We start from the raw sequence: 15,094 nt of genomic DNA, 5'->3' as shown, positions 1-15,094 counted from the left end.
TGGACTGAGAAGGATAAGAAGGAGATAACCGGGTGAAGAGGAGAGGGAAGCTCGTGAACTGTCAGAGACTTAGAGCCCAGTTGCCGGTTTCATGGAAAGCAGGGGAGCCCGGGTGAGCTGAGCTGGGGAGGGAGGCAGGGCCGGAACATGCAGTGCACGGACAAGCCTTGCGACGGGTCTGCTCTTTACCCTGAAAGAAATGGGGTGCCGCTGAAGGATTTTAAGCAATGGGCAGAGAGACCAGATTTGTGTTTTGAAAAGGAGCCACTTTATCTAACAGACTGGGTGAGGGGGGAGGTAAATACATGTTGATTTGTGTATCAAAACTTTCATAGCCTCTTGACACACACACTTAAAAAATGTATTCTGGGGCTTCCCTGGTGGCGCAGTGGTTGAGAGTCCGCCTGCCGATGCAGGGGACGCGGGTTTGTGCCCCGGTCCGGGAGGATCCCACATGCCGCAGAGCAGCTGGGCCCGTGAGCCAGGGCCGCTAAGCCTGCACATCCGGAGCCTGTGCTCCGCAACGGGAGAGGCCACAACAGTGAGAGGCCCGCGTACCGCAAAAAAAAAAAAAGAAAAAAAAAAAAAGAAAAAAAAAAATGTATTCTGTATCTCCAGGCTTAGAGTACTGAGTATTTTAATAGAAGTACAGGTCTTGGGGAGAAGGAAGGAGAGAGAAAGGAGGAAACTCAGGAATACTGAAGCAGACACTTCACCCTTCCTGGAAAATATTACCCCATTTTACAGATGAGTAAAATTGACTCTGTTAAATAACTTATGGGATATGTGGACATGTTATCATTCTGCGGGTTGCTAGGGTTGATTTAATTGGTCCTGCTGGCTAGGAGGACACTTTTCCCCTCTCTACCCTATGTGCATGTCCCTGAAGCTGCCCATAGGAGGCAGCTTTGGTTGATGCCACAGGGCAGCTATAAGCCCTTGACGGGGTAACTCATCCAAGGTCAGAGCTAGATAGCCAGTGAGTTGTTGAGCCAGTGTTTGAATATCAGGTCTGTCAGGCTCCTGCCATTTTGACTACCACATATTTTCTTATAAGGGAGGAGCAGACTGAGGAAAAAGGAAAGGGACCAAGATAGGGATTGGCCTATGAAGTCACTAAGACAGGTAAGAACTTCCCTCTAAGCTGGTCTTCAAGCTAAGGAAGAAATCGAGTAAACTTAAGAGACAATAAAAGTATCTTAGATTACAATTTGTTACAATATTGCTTCTGTTTTGGTTTTTTGGCCACAAGCCATGTGGGATCTTTGCTCCCTGACCAGGGATCAAACCTGCACCCCTTGCATTGGAAGGTGGAGTCTTAACCACTGGACTGCCAGGGAAGTTCCGTGAACGTAGTTCTTAAATGTATGTCAATGACCAGAGATAGACTCTTCAAACTGAGATAGGCCCATGGATAGCTGTATCTCACTATTTTGAACCCAACTTTCTCCCGCACTGGGAAATTCTGTGTGAGAGTCTCTTGTTGCTAAGGGAGACAGCCTCCCTGTTTTGTTTTTCCGCACTCAAGGGCACACTCATTCAAGATGGTATGTCATGCCATTCAAACCCAGTGATGGGATATGAGCAAGATGTGAAAAGGGCCCCTCCCCAGATTCAGGCAGGTGGCAGGCCCACACGTTCATGGGCCAGACAAGCAACTCAGTCTGTGGAAGATAAGGTGGTCACCAGGAATCTGCACACTACTAAATGTGTCCCCTTCCAGAAGTGATTTCTCTAAGATCTGGTGGGAAATGACAAACACGAAGTAATCTGGGCCATCACAATAAGTTTTCTAGGAGTGAAAACCATCTTTAAGATTTCAAATACGAAGAGGAGGCACAAGATCAAACTTTTACACAGATTTTCCTCACCATGCACATTTCTGAGGCATTTCAAGCATTTCTGCATTAGTCTCTCCTAAAAGTACACCAGTGCACACTAGAGCACTTCTGATTGCCTGTGCTGGGTCCCCAGACCCTGCTGGTATAGGAGCTGCTTCCCCCTCTCTGCCCTCAGCCATTCCGCCTTCCCTTTGTTCTAGGATCTGTTTACAACAGATGACAGAAATGGTGTAGCTGTGAACCTCACATTGTCTACAGACTGGTTTGTTTGGCCTGTGCAGCTTTTTTAAGTGAAACAACTTTTTTTTTCAAATCTGGTTAATTCTTTAAAATACAGACTTTTGCTTTCTCTTGAAAATTCAAAGACTTAGAAGAAGGAAGACAGAGGTACCATGGATACACAGTTGGCCTGGGTAGTAGAGACTGCTCTTCAGGAGGGTCAAGGGCCCTCCGTTCTTTCCTTTTTTTTAAAAAATTTATTTTTGGCTGTGTTGGGTCTTCGTTGCTGTGCACAAGCTTTCTCTCGTTGCGGTGAGCGGGGGCTGCTCTTTGTTGTGGTGCGCGGGCCCTAGGCTCACGGGCTTCAGTAGTTGTGGCTCACGGGCTCTAGAGCGCAGGTTCAGTAGTTGTGGCGCAAGGGCTTAGTTGCTCCGCAGCATGTGGGATCTACTCGGACCAGGGCTTGAACCCGCGTCCCCTGCACTGCAGGCGGCTTCTTAACCTCTGCGCCATCAGGGAAGTCCGGGCCCTCCATTCTTCACTTGTATATGTTCCCTGCCTGGTCGCTGCAGGCAGTGAGTTTTGTGACCACCCCTCACCTTTGAGAGATTGTGGGCCAAGCAGAGCTGCTACAGTGCTGATGAGGCAAAGTGCGGCAGAGGGTGAGGAGACCATGATTCTCTCTGCCCAGGACCCAGGACTGTGTGCATCACACCCAAGGCCCAAGCTGTGGAGGCCTCAGGCGGGGCTGTAGCAAGAACTCATCAGTGGCTTGGTGGGCAGGGGACCCTCACCAGTGGAACTGGAGTTGGAGAAGAAGACAGGCTACAGAGTGACGGCAGCCGGCACATGTAGGTTGCCCTCTGGGGCTCCTACGTGAAGACACTGGGAGAGGGAGAGTAACCGCCAGCTCTAAGACTGGATATAGTTTTAGCAAAACCATAAATTGGTCATTAAAGGTAAATGTGACATAAACTTCTGTTTCTAGCAATACGGTGGGTTAGATACCCTGAATAACCTTACCATTGCTGAACAGGCAAGAAACTAAAGAAGCCTCTGATGCCAAAAACAAAGTGAATGTGGGACTCCTGGAAGGCAAACAAATGCCAAAGGGAGCTTTACCTTTTCCTGGGAAGCCTGAGTTTCCATTGGGATGGATGGGCATCAAGGATAGAAAATACAGCTTGGGGCTACACACAAGGAGTCTTATGGGGGATTCCTGCATGAACTGGAAACCCAGACTATTCAAAGTAAGGTAAAAAGAATAAAAAGAGCGAGACAGAAAAGGGACAGAATAAAATGATAGAAATAAATAAAAATATGAGTAATCAAAATTAATATAAATTGACTAAAATGATCTAGCTAACATATGCCGTTAAAAAAACAGAAAAATAGCCACATAGACCAGAGAAACACACAAAATATACGGACACAGAAAGGTTGAAAGGTATCCTTACTAATATCAGACAAACCAGGCTTGACAGTAAAAAGTATTGACAGAGATGTGGTAGGTTGCTGCATAATGATAAAAGATTCAATTCATCTGGAAAATATACCAAATAACATGGCTTTAAAACATACAAAGCAAAGCTTGACAGATCAAAGAAAAATTTACAAGATCTTTAACAAAAAAAAGAAAACCTTTTAAAGCACCTAGATCAATATTTAACAGATCAAATACATAGAAATTAGTAAGAATATAGAATATTTGAATAATACAATAGTCAAGCTTTATCCAATGAATACATCTATAGAATACTGCACTCAGTAATTACAGAATGCACATTCTTTTCAAGCACACATGGATCATATACGAAAAACTGAATACATGTAAGGCCAAAGAGTAAGCCACAATAAATGTGAAAGATTGAAATCATATAGAATATATCCTCTGATGGCAATGGAATTACACTAGAAATCAAAGATAGATAACTAACCAGAAAATCCCCATACTTTTAGGAATAAAAACCAAAAACACCTTCTAAATAATCCATGCATCAAAGAAGAAATAGTGGAATGAATCATAGTGGAAATTAGAATATACTTAGAACTTAAAATAATGAACATACTACATATCGAAACTACAGCCTTAAATTCATACATTATTAATAGAAATAAAGAAAACTTCAGAAGTACTGAGCTAAGCATCCAACTTAAAGAGCAAGAAAAATGAGAACAGAGTAAACCCAAAGAAAATGGAGGCAGAGAAATATTAAATATAAAAACAAATGCATGGGCTTCCCTGGTGGCACAGTGGTTGAGAGTCCGCCTGCCGATGCAGGGGACACGGGTTCGTGTCCCGGTCCGGGAAGATCCCACATGCTGCGGAGCGGCTGGGCTCGTGAGCCATGGCCGCTGAGCCTGCGCGTCCGGAGCCTCTGCTCCGCAACAGGAGAGGCCACAATAGTGAGAGGCCCGTGTCCCGTGCAAACAAACAAACAAACAAAAAACAAATGAATAAGCAAGAGAAAAAAATATGTAAGCTGGTTCTTTAAAAGAATAAAAAATGGACAAATCTCTGGCATGATTAATAAAGAAAAACAGAAAGAATACAAAAATAAACAATACTCAAATAAATGAGAAGGGAACATAAATACAAATGCTTTAAATATTAAAAATATAATAAGATAGTTTTATAAAAACTTTGAAAACTAAGATGAAATAAATTATCAGAAAAAAAGAAATTTATCAGAAATGACTCAAGAAGAAATAGAAAATCTGAAGAATACCCTAATTATTATAGAAATGTAATGTGGTTTAAAATTTTCACACACAAAAAGTACACCAGACCTGGATGGATTTACAGGTGCGTTCTACCAAACATTCAAGGACAATTCTTAACTTAAACTTGTCCAGATAACAACAGCAATGACAATAACAAAAGGCATTATTCTTTCTCGCTTTATAAGGCTAGTATAACACTAATGTTGAAATCATTCACCAACACTACAAGAAAAGAAAATTACAGGCTAATCTTACTCACGAACATAGCTGCAAATATCTTAAAGGAAATAACAGAAAACTGTATTGAGCAATGCATAAAAAAGATCATCATGAATAAGTATAGCTTAACTGAGGAAATCAAGAATGATTTAACATAATAATCCATTAATATACTAATAATATTCTTAATCATGTTAATTAGCATATTAAAGGAAAGAGATCATATACTTTCTATGGATGAAGAAATAGTACATAAAATTCAACATGTATTCATAATTAACTCTCTAGCAAACTAGTAATAATCTGATAAAGATTATTTATATAAACTCATTCAACATTATGTTTAATGGTGAAAGCATTCCCTTTAAGATTAGAAATAAAATAAGACGGCTTGTTTGACTACTTCTATTCAGCATCATACTGAAAACCAAGTAAATGCAGTAAAATAAGAAAAAGAAATAAAAAGACTTAAAAGGAAGACACAGAATTCTCATTATTTGCAGAAAATGTGATTATCTATGTAGAAAATCCAGAGGAAGTTACAGATAGATAGCTTATTTGAATTAATAAGAGTTTAGTAATTTTGCATGATATCATTGATCAATATACAGAAATCAACTGTCTTTCTTTTCACTGGTAACACAGTTAATTTCAATATTACATTAAAATACAAAAGTAAAAGTAAAACATGCAAATGCCTAGAATCAATCTAGCAGAATATTTTCAGGTATGTTATGGAAAAAACTATGAAACTTTATTTAAGCAGTTTATGGAAAATCTAAATAAATGGGTTATATCATGTTCACAGATAGAAACACTCAATATTATAAAGATGTAAGTTTTTCCACATTTATTTATGGATTCTAAGCAATTCCAATAAAATTCTCAATAGGACAAGAAACTTCTAAAATTTTATACGGAGGGGCAAAGGCCCAAGAACATTCAAACACTCCTGAAGAATTAAGATGTATGTCTGGGGATGAGGAAACAGGCAGTTTCTTCATCAAAACTCAAGACTTATTAAAAGGCAGATGAGTACAGTATTGATGTAGGTATAGACAAACAGACCAGAAGAACAGTATAAAGAATCTATAAACAGACCATTGCATTTATAGAAATTTTATTTATTATGGAGCTGTCAATGCAGATTGTGGGGGAAATGAGAGGATATCCAATAAATGATGCTGTGACAGGTGGTTATCCATCTGGAAAAACTGAAATTGTATTTCTTCCTTTTACTACACAGAGGAATCAATTCTAGGTAATTAAAGACAGATATGAAAAAGCAAAACTATAAAACTTTTAGAAGAAGATGTAGGAAATCTTTTAAGAATATGAGTCGGGAAATGATTTTTCTAAGATGACACAGAAAGCAGAATCTATAAAGGAAAAGGTTGATTAAGTCAATTACACTAAAATTAAGACCTTCTGTTTATCAAAGGGCATCATACAGAAGGTGAAACTACAAGCCATAAGCTGGGGTAAAGTATTTGCAACATGAAAAACCATCACCAGGAACATACAAACACTTCTAAAATCAATATGAAAAGAAGGAATGATTTAACAGAAGATGGGGAAAAGATATGAAGAGGCATCTTTATTTAAGAGGGAATAAGAAAGTCCAGTAAACCTAAGGAAAGATGATGAATATTATTTGTAATCAAGAAATGCAAATTTAAACCTAAACTATATGTCATTTTCTACCTACCAGAATAAGAATTTAAAAGTCTGAAATACAAATCTTGCGAGGATGTGTCGTAATGGAAACTTTCACATTGCTCGTATGAGTATAAATTTGTACATCCACCCAGGAAACTATGTCTGAGTTACCTAGTTAAGTTAAATATACGCTCTCCTAGGTATATAGTATAGTCTACAGAATTCCTTGCATATGTGCAGCAGGAAATATGTACAAGGATAGTATTAGTTGCAAAAAAACTGGAAACAACCCAATGTCCACTAATAGAGAAAACTTCAACTCTCCATAGACAAGTAACATAGACTGTAGCATATTCATACCATGAAATAATGTACAGCTTCATGCATCAACCTGGATGAGTGTTATGAACATAAAGGATAAAAAGCGAACCACAGAGAAGAACATGTACAGTATGATTCATTCATATAAAGTTCACTAAGTGTACAAAACTAAGTGATACAGTTAAGAGGTACATACATATGTGGCAAGACCAGAAGGAATGACAATATTTAGGGTGCTGGTTACTTCTGGAGGCTGGAGAGTGGGAGGAGAATGGAATCATAGGAGACTGGAGATTTTTTTTTTTTTTTTTTAACTGGGCTAAGGGTTCACGGGTGCTTGAATCACTGTTAGCATACATACCATTACATATGTTAGAAATATTCTTCTAAATGGTTTTATGTTTAATAAAAACAATATAAAACAGAATACTTTTATCCTGCAGTCACAGGTTAGTCACGTCTGGACCACAGAAGGAGAAGTGACAAATATAAAAGAAGCTGCCATCAGGGAAGTTTCCTTTTCATTTAAAAAAAAGAAAATGGAAAAAAGAAAAAGATGGAGAAGCAGTAAGTATCTTTTTCACACATTATTCAGTCTTACAAAATGTTGTTGGTGATTCCAAGGCCCACTGCAGGCTGACTTTTGTGTCATGTAAGTTTCAGGAAGAAGATAAACCATTTCATACCAAAGTTTATGCGATGCTAAGTAGGCACAGACAGCTGTTACAGTTGTTAAGGGGATGAAGTTAAAAAGTTATGTTCTTTCTTTAAAATAAAAAAATATTTTATGGAAATGGGAAAATATTATACTCTTATGGAAACAGGAAAATACCTTTCCAAGAGCAAACCTGATCTCCTTTCAGATGTCTTTTAACTCAACTCTCAATTTTTATTTAAGCACTTTTAGAACTACTATCCCTTCCCTCCAGAAGTCTCCTGATTTCTTAGGAAGCTTCACCAGTAAATTACTTCATATGTTCATTATTCTTTGCCTGTGTTTTCTGTTTATTGTCAGTTTTTAATTAGATTATGTCCCTAAGAGTGTTGTGCTAGAGATTTATTCATCAGTTATGAAAATTTTATCCCTCTCAACTGTATTAGACTATTTTACAAACTTAAAAAGTCTTCTTTTTAAAACAGATCCATTACTAGTTTCTAATACTTTCTTACACTTTTCCTTGAAATCTGAATGTCATTTGTGTTTCTCTTCTGATATTAGCCTTTTTGAATGACTGAGGAAAAGCTATCAGACAAGACGATTATCTTTCTATTTCCCATTCCCCTTATTTTCTACATTTACAGATTGTGTTTTGTTTTGTCTCTTTAACGTTTATTACATAGTATTAATCGATGTTGAAACACTAGCTACTAATTTAAGTCAAAACTTGCTACTCTCTACCTTTTTTTTATGAAGTGAATATTTCATGTAATTATGTTTCACATTGTTTTTCTTGGTGTTTATTCTAACTGCACTATTCTATTCAAGCTCTATATCATGACATGTCATAATATCTAAGTCCCTCTCTCAATATCATAAGTCACTCACAAATTAATACCTCACTTCTTTGTCTTAATAAGAAAAATCAATTCTACCACTGAGGTTCAACAAAGTGCACTGATGTTTCTAAATTTAATCAAGCAAATGCATCATGTTTGCTTATTTTGGAGGTTGAGAGCAGGGCTGAGGGTTTAGAAGGGATCAAAATAGTCATATTTTTAGTAAATCTTTAAATTCATTTCTTGTTACGTTTATATGTTTCTGATCAAGGAAGTTCTAGAAACTCTCTTTTAAATAAGCATTGAATTGATCTTCTGAAAAAGATTTTCTTATCCTCTCCCCTGTATCTAGACTTGGCTTGTATATCTGACCCTCAGAAGGAGCCATTATTTTCCCCACTGCTTTCTGATTGTGGTTTGCTGTCGGTACGTTCTCATATTTTGAGGGAACCCATTGACCTCATCAGGATACCTTACCAGGATGCTTGTTTCATCAAGTGGAAAGAAAGTATTTATTTAACAAAAAAAATTGAGTAAACATACAATACTTTCCAAGGAGGAGGAAAAAAGTAATTCATGTTCTGTGGGAGTACTTATTAAGCAATTTGAAAGTCAGACAGTCTAACTTGCCAAAGATCTCTGCTAAGATTATTCTCTCTGCTGCAGGTGCCCAGAAATACTAGAGTGAAATCATTCACCTGGGACTCACTTTTGGGATATGCCCACCTGTCCCTCACCAGATCCGTAAAAGAACACCTGAGGTGCGAAGAACTTTGGTATTTCTCTTGGATGCCTAGGATATCAGTTGGAGGCCTAAAGACATGCTTTAAAAATACGTATCTGTGCCATCATTTCTTAACATTCCCAGTGTGAGAGGGATGTTTTTACACCTCTGTTAGCCACCTCCTCTGACATCGGATTTACCTGGTTTTCCCTGTAATTTTAGCAAAGTCTTGTACTACTAAACAGGCGCATACCATCACTGTCCTACAACCAAGACTAACGTAAAAGACCCAGGAAGAGTCTCAGATTCAGAGACTAACATCTGGTGCACTAACTCAATGTTCAACACTAGTGCTACTTATAGCCCTAATCCATGGGCACAGTAATTCATTAACAGTTACATGAAATGATTTTTCAGAATCACCCAGCTCTTGTGTAGTAATTCTGAGTTGGGCAATTTTACTGTACTGGGTTTAATCTAAGACACCCTGCTATTGCCAGGCACTTCCTGGCTTTTCCCTTCTGTTTCTGATCATGAAAAAAGGAAAAACAAAACAAAACAAAACTATACAGTGTGTTCCAAACTTACTTGATCACAAAGTGTGTGTTTAGTTTGGGCACAGAGGCAATAATGCATTAACACTGAAGGTGAAGGAATTGCAATTAACACGGAGAAATATGCCTGAGTGTTTTAAAGGCTGGGAAGGACCTGGTGGTGCTAGCTTCTCTTCTTCTTGAGCTTATTTTTAATTTAGCCTGTGAATGACTAGTTCACCTACTTTTCTCAGACGTCTTGGAACTTTATGAACCAAGCCATAATACCCATGGAATGAACAGCTGCCTTGTAAGCATCATCTGCACAGATATTTAAGATCTATACGTATCTGGGCAACAACGGTATCAAGGGGGAATTTTATAATAAGTTCCGAATTATTTTCACTGTTAAATTCCCAAATTGGTAACCTATATGTTATCGAGTTTATGCATTAAAATAATCAAACCATTGAGTCATGCAAATAGTAATCTATCCTGGTCCTTGCTGAAATAATTTAAACACATCTGTGAATTAAAGGTTATTGCTAATTAGTAAGTACTAATGAAGGTAGAAAAGATTAGCTTTAAATGATTAAATTTGATAATAAACATGAAAACAAGATCTGAATTAGTTATGTGCTATGATCAAGAACAATTGTTGATCTTTAACTCTACAGATACAAAATATTTATCAAATTCAAACAGTAGTTAATACGTTTGTATTATCTAGTAGCACCTTTGAACTTACATGATGAAGTAGTTTCCTTCCTTGACATGGAGTTTGTTACCCTAGACAAGTTCTCCGTTGATGCCGTTAAGAATCCATGAGTAACAAAATCCCAAAACAGGGCTTGCCTGGTGGCGCAGTGGTTAAGAATCCGCCTGCCAATGCAGGGGACAAGGGTTCGAGCCCTGGTCCGGGAAGATCCCACATGCCGCGGAGCAACTAAGCCCGTGCGCCACAGCTACTGAGCCTGAGCTCTAGAGTCCGTGCTACGCAACAAGAGAAGCCACCACAATGAGACGCCCTCGCACCTCAACGAAGGGTAGCCCCCGCTCGCTGCAACTAGAGGAAGCCCGTATGCAGCAACGAAAACCCAACACAACCAAAAAAGAATAAATAAAATAAATAAACTTAAAAAAAAAACCCCAGAACATCTGAATATTAAGTATAACTCTTAAAAGCAGAAAAAAGTCATCCATTCATCCCTGCCAAGTTCCTAGCCTTATTTTAAAGATCAGAAATAAAATCAAACAATAAAATCTGATCCACAGAATTTCTGTGACTTTCAAGTGACTTGTTTTCTTTGAGAATTAAAAGCTAGAAATATATATAGAAGTCCAAAATAAACACCCATAATATCGAAAACTGGCCATAATAACTCCTTTTGGACAGCCTGTACACAGAAAGAATGCATTGCTTTATAAAAATGACATGGAAAATGGTGAAATATTGCTTATTTCTATAATCTTTGACAAGAAGTGAAAATACCATTTGCTGAAACCCAGGTAGAGGACTCATTTTTATCACCTGCCAGAAGAAAAAGCATCTTTCCTAAAGTTGAGCACCTGCCTACAGAATCCTAAATCTGTGTTTCCATGGATTTAAGGACCTGAGGTAAACCACTGGAACAGGATGGAAAACTCCCTGGACAGGATCTGGGGGAATGAACGAAGCCTGAGCCACACACATCCTAACTGTGCCGTACCTATGTCATGACAGCTTCCCTTTAGCTCAGTGGTTCCCCAACTTCAGCTTGTACCAGATTCACCTGGAGGTGGATCACACAAACACAGCCTGGCGGCCTCACTCCTAGAGTTTCTGATTCAGTAGGTCTGCGACGGGGTCGGAGAATCTGCATTTCTAACACATTCCCAGGGGATGCTGATGTCAGGGACCACACTGAGAACTACTGCTCTGGCTTAAATTTTGATTAGCCATTTAGACCATTTGTTATAAAATGTGGCCATCGTTTGTTATAGAATGTGGCCACCGTTTGGAACCCACACCTCTAAAATCCACTTGTGGGGTAAGGGGAGGTCCCCTCTCTCAGGGCTCTGGTCATCTCACTCATGGCTTCTGTGCCGTGTTGTTTTCCAATGCACCGCAAAGATTAATTTTGTTCTACTGAACCACTTGTGAGTTGGCTTTGCAGCATGTTAAGAAAGTGGGAACCGGGAGCTAAGAAACCATGCAGAGACCTATTCTAAAACCACATGGAGAAGGGGTAAGAGGAGGCTGGTGTTGGATCAAGGCGGGGACTGCCATTCTCCTGAGTCAGCCTTGCCTGGGTTCAAATTCCAACTTGGATACTTCCCAGTTGTCAAGGGATTGTAAAGGCATGGAGAAAAACAGACACATTTACACTTTCTACTGCTGCACCATGGATGATTCACTGACTCGGAAATGAGACTATAGAAATGGCAGACTGGGTGGTAGGAATAACGGTTTCATTCCACTGACAGGAGCAATCGGTTGGTGAAACTCAGCACGAGAATCTGAAGCTCTAGAACCCAAGAAACACAGCTTTTCTGTATTAACTTAAAGAACAAGGAGGGAGGACAAGAATAATTCTAGATTTTATTTATAATAACTAACCTTTTCTATGTGCTTACTAGATGACATTTTATAGAGAGACTGACTAATGTTCTGTATTGTTCTCAAGTTTTGTTTCGCACCTTTAGAGGAAGAATCAGTTATGCGTCAACCAGACGCCTCAAAGTAACTATTACATTAAAAATCCGCCCTCAGCTTAAACTCTAATTGGAACATTTTTGACTGCTACCATTTTTAAGGACAACATGTATCCAAGAAGCCTCATTCCCCTTTCTCCTGCTTCTTTGTGCCCAACGTCAAAGCCAAAGCCAGTCAACTCAAAAGAAGTCCCAAAGAAACACAAAACCGTGTGAAGAAAAAAGCATGAAACTCAAAATAAATTTCAAAAGATGCAATCTCAGATAAAAACTGAATCCTCAAACCACGCAAAAAATTATGGAGCCATGTTTCCATTTCAAGCTATTTCTCAGATTACTTTGTTTTCTTTCGTTTGTTCTTTAGAGAAATATACATATATATGTGTATATATATATGTGTGTGTGTGTATATATATATATATATATGTGTGTGTGTGTAAAACACCATCTTGAGAGTTTTCAATTAGAAGACAAAAGAAGGAGAATGAGAGATAATTCTTAAACAATGTTTGGGCAAACCTTTAGAAAACTGGATCATGAAATGGAAAGAAGGCAACGTCTGCATCAAGTCAGTTTGCTTAACAGCAGGTCTCACTGCTCCTCCGACACCACAAGGAGCGTTTCTTTCAGAATTAAGCAATTCTATAAAAAGAGAACACTCTTACCCTCATCCTTCCGTTTCTTATTGCTGGCCCATCTTCTGCCAATCTCAACACGTACAAATCCATTTTGTACTCCCTCCCTCCACGAATACTGAATCCAAATCCTTTGGCTCCTTTCTCCATGTCCACAGTGAAATAATCAAAATCCTTTGGGGTTGGGGAGAAAATAGAATAAACAATTGTTTAATACCAGAGAAGCTTCCGCGGTCTGTCCCTCTGTTCTCCTTCTCTCTCATAGTTAACGTGTTCCAACTGACACAATATCGTGAGGAGTAATGTGATTTCACCATCTAGCAAAATGCAAGATTCCAAAGGCCTGAGCAGATCTGAACACAGTTTCCTCAGTCATTAAAAGAATCGCTGGGTAGCTTGTTGACTTTCGTACACATCCTTCAGTACTCATCTCTTGACTTGGCAAACATGTAACTATTGCATATAGGCCTGAGTGATATTATCTCTCCTTTGAATTTTCTCATTCACTGCTGTTGAGCACCATAAATAAATGCACCAGAGTTGTGTGTGTGTGTGTGAATGACAGGTCTGCTGATTGGAAAAACGAAACAAATGCAACAGGATCTTTGAGGTACCTGGGGCTGCCTGTAGTCTGACAGAGGGAACTGCCTGGTGTCAGGGGACGGCTGCCTGTAGTCCAAGGGCGGGGCTTGCAGATAGTCCCCTCCTGGGGGCTGCCGGTAGTCCAGTGGGGGCTGCCTGTAGTCCGTGAACGGAGGCTGTCGGATATCTGGTTTCACATCTTGCCTTGCTTTTACTTCTGACCTGTAACTAAATGAATGGAAATGGTACTTGCTTTGGCATCTCAGCATTCTAAGGAGATTCGAATGACTTTAGGACCTCCGGGCATGTAGAGGCCACACCTCTTGGTGGTCCTTTTCATGTTCAGGATTAATGAGAAGATTCAATAAATGATAAGTATTATTTTAAAATCTTTGACAAATGCCATACGGTATACTTTTCATTTGGCTCCTTAAGAAATCAAGGTGAAAGTGATGGTCACTTAGAACTTTGTGGAAAAGGACTTAGGGATAACCTTCTTTGACTTTGCTATTTAAAAACTGTGGAACTGCAGTAAATCTAGGGACTCACACACTTCACTGTACATCCCCAAACAACAGTCTGTCTTAATATCAGTAAACCAACGGTTTCAATTTTTTTTTTTCTCTCTCTCTCTCTCTGACACACACACAGCATTCATTACTTCATGAAAACATGATTGAAGTGATCTCTAAACACTCTATGAATATCTAACTAAAGGCTCTTTTAACCTGTTAGCTTGGGGCTTTTTGAATATCATACAGAGGTTAAAGGAGTGAAAGTAAGGTATAATCACCAACTACGAATCAAGCAGAAAGTCACTGGGTCATTGCTAAAAGTAGAAACATATCACACAGAGGTTTAAATACTAGACCATAACTCTTGGGCTTAGTACCAGACACTATCATGGTCATTAGACAGAAGGAAAGGCAAAAGTGTTTATGTCTAACACTTGTCTTATTCTTGTTTCTAGATATTATTTCTTGTTTCTAGTTATTAATAAATACAGAGACCAAAACGAATTGTTTAGTTCTGTTTTGTGAATCCAAATTGCTCTAAATTGAGGGGCTTCCAGGGCCAAAAAAGGGCTAAAGTAGCCAATACCTACAATTATGGGATCATTAATAAGATAAACTGAAAAAATGATCACCATAATATAGAGGCCACTTAACTCTGTAGTTCATTGCCTGTTGCCATGAAAACACTCCATATAATGAGCTACTTAGGGATACAGGTCGATTAGAAAAACACATTCACACACTGATAGTGTATGGCAGTAGATGTGTTTATTCAGGGTTTTGAAAGGGGGTTAGAAATGCAGTTATTTTAATAACGCTTTGAGTAGTTCCCACTTGTTACTTAACTTGCAGAAGTGACACATTCCTTTTGTAAGATGCATAATTTAGGCTTTGCTTTATACCTCAGGAAGCTGCCCACTCACCTACTGAG

At 38.9% G+C, this 15,094-nt stretch overlaps 1 protein-coding gene across 14 annotated transcripts in view; it reads right to left on the bottom strand.

Annotated features, from left to right (window-relative positions):
- Window positions 1-15,094, bottom strand: part of MAGI2 (membrane associated guanylate kinase, WW and PDZ domain containing 2) — a 1,362,215-nt gene that overhangs the window by 119,690 nt on the left and 1,227,431 nt on the right. For all 14 annotated transcript variants that reach the window (XR_009565115.1, XM_060304749.1, XM_060304748.1 and 11 more), the window contains 2 exons: window positions 13,681-13,876; window positions 13,097-13,240 (listed from right to left, as the gene is read on the bottom strand). Coding sequence is in view for 13 of the 14 variants with exons in the window: in XM_060304749.1 (XP_060160732.1) it covers window positions 13,097-13,240; window positions 13,681-13,876 (340 nt within the window). In the remaining variant the exon portion in view is untranslated. The remainder of the gene's footprint in view (window positions 1-13,096; window positions 13,241-13,680; window positions 13,877-15,094) is intronic.

This window comes from Globicephala melas, chromosome 9 (genome assembly GCF_963455315.2).
Source record: "Globicephala melas chromosome 9, mGloMel1.2, whole genome shotgun sequence".
Taxonomy (NCBI): Eukaryota; Metazoa; Chordata; class Mammalia; order Artiodactyla; family Delphinidae; genus Globicephala; species Globicephala melas.
The sequence above is the reverse complement of the archived record's forward strand: the minus strand, read 5'-3'. Positions and strand labels throughout refer to the sequence as shown.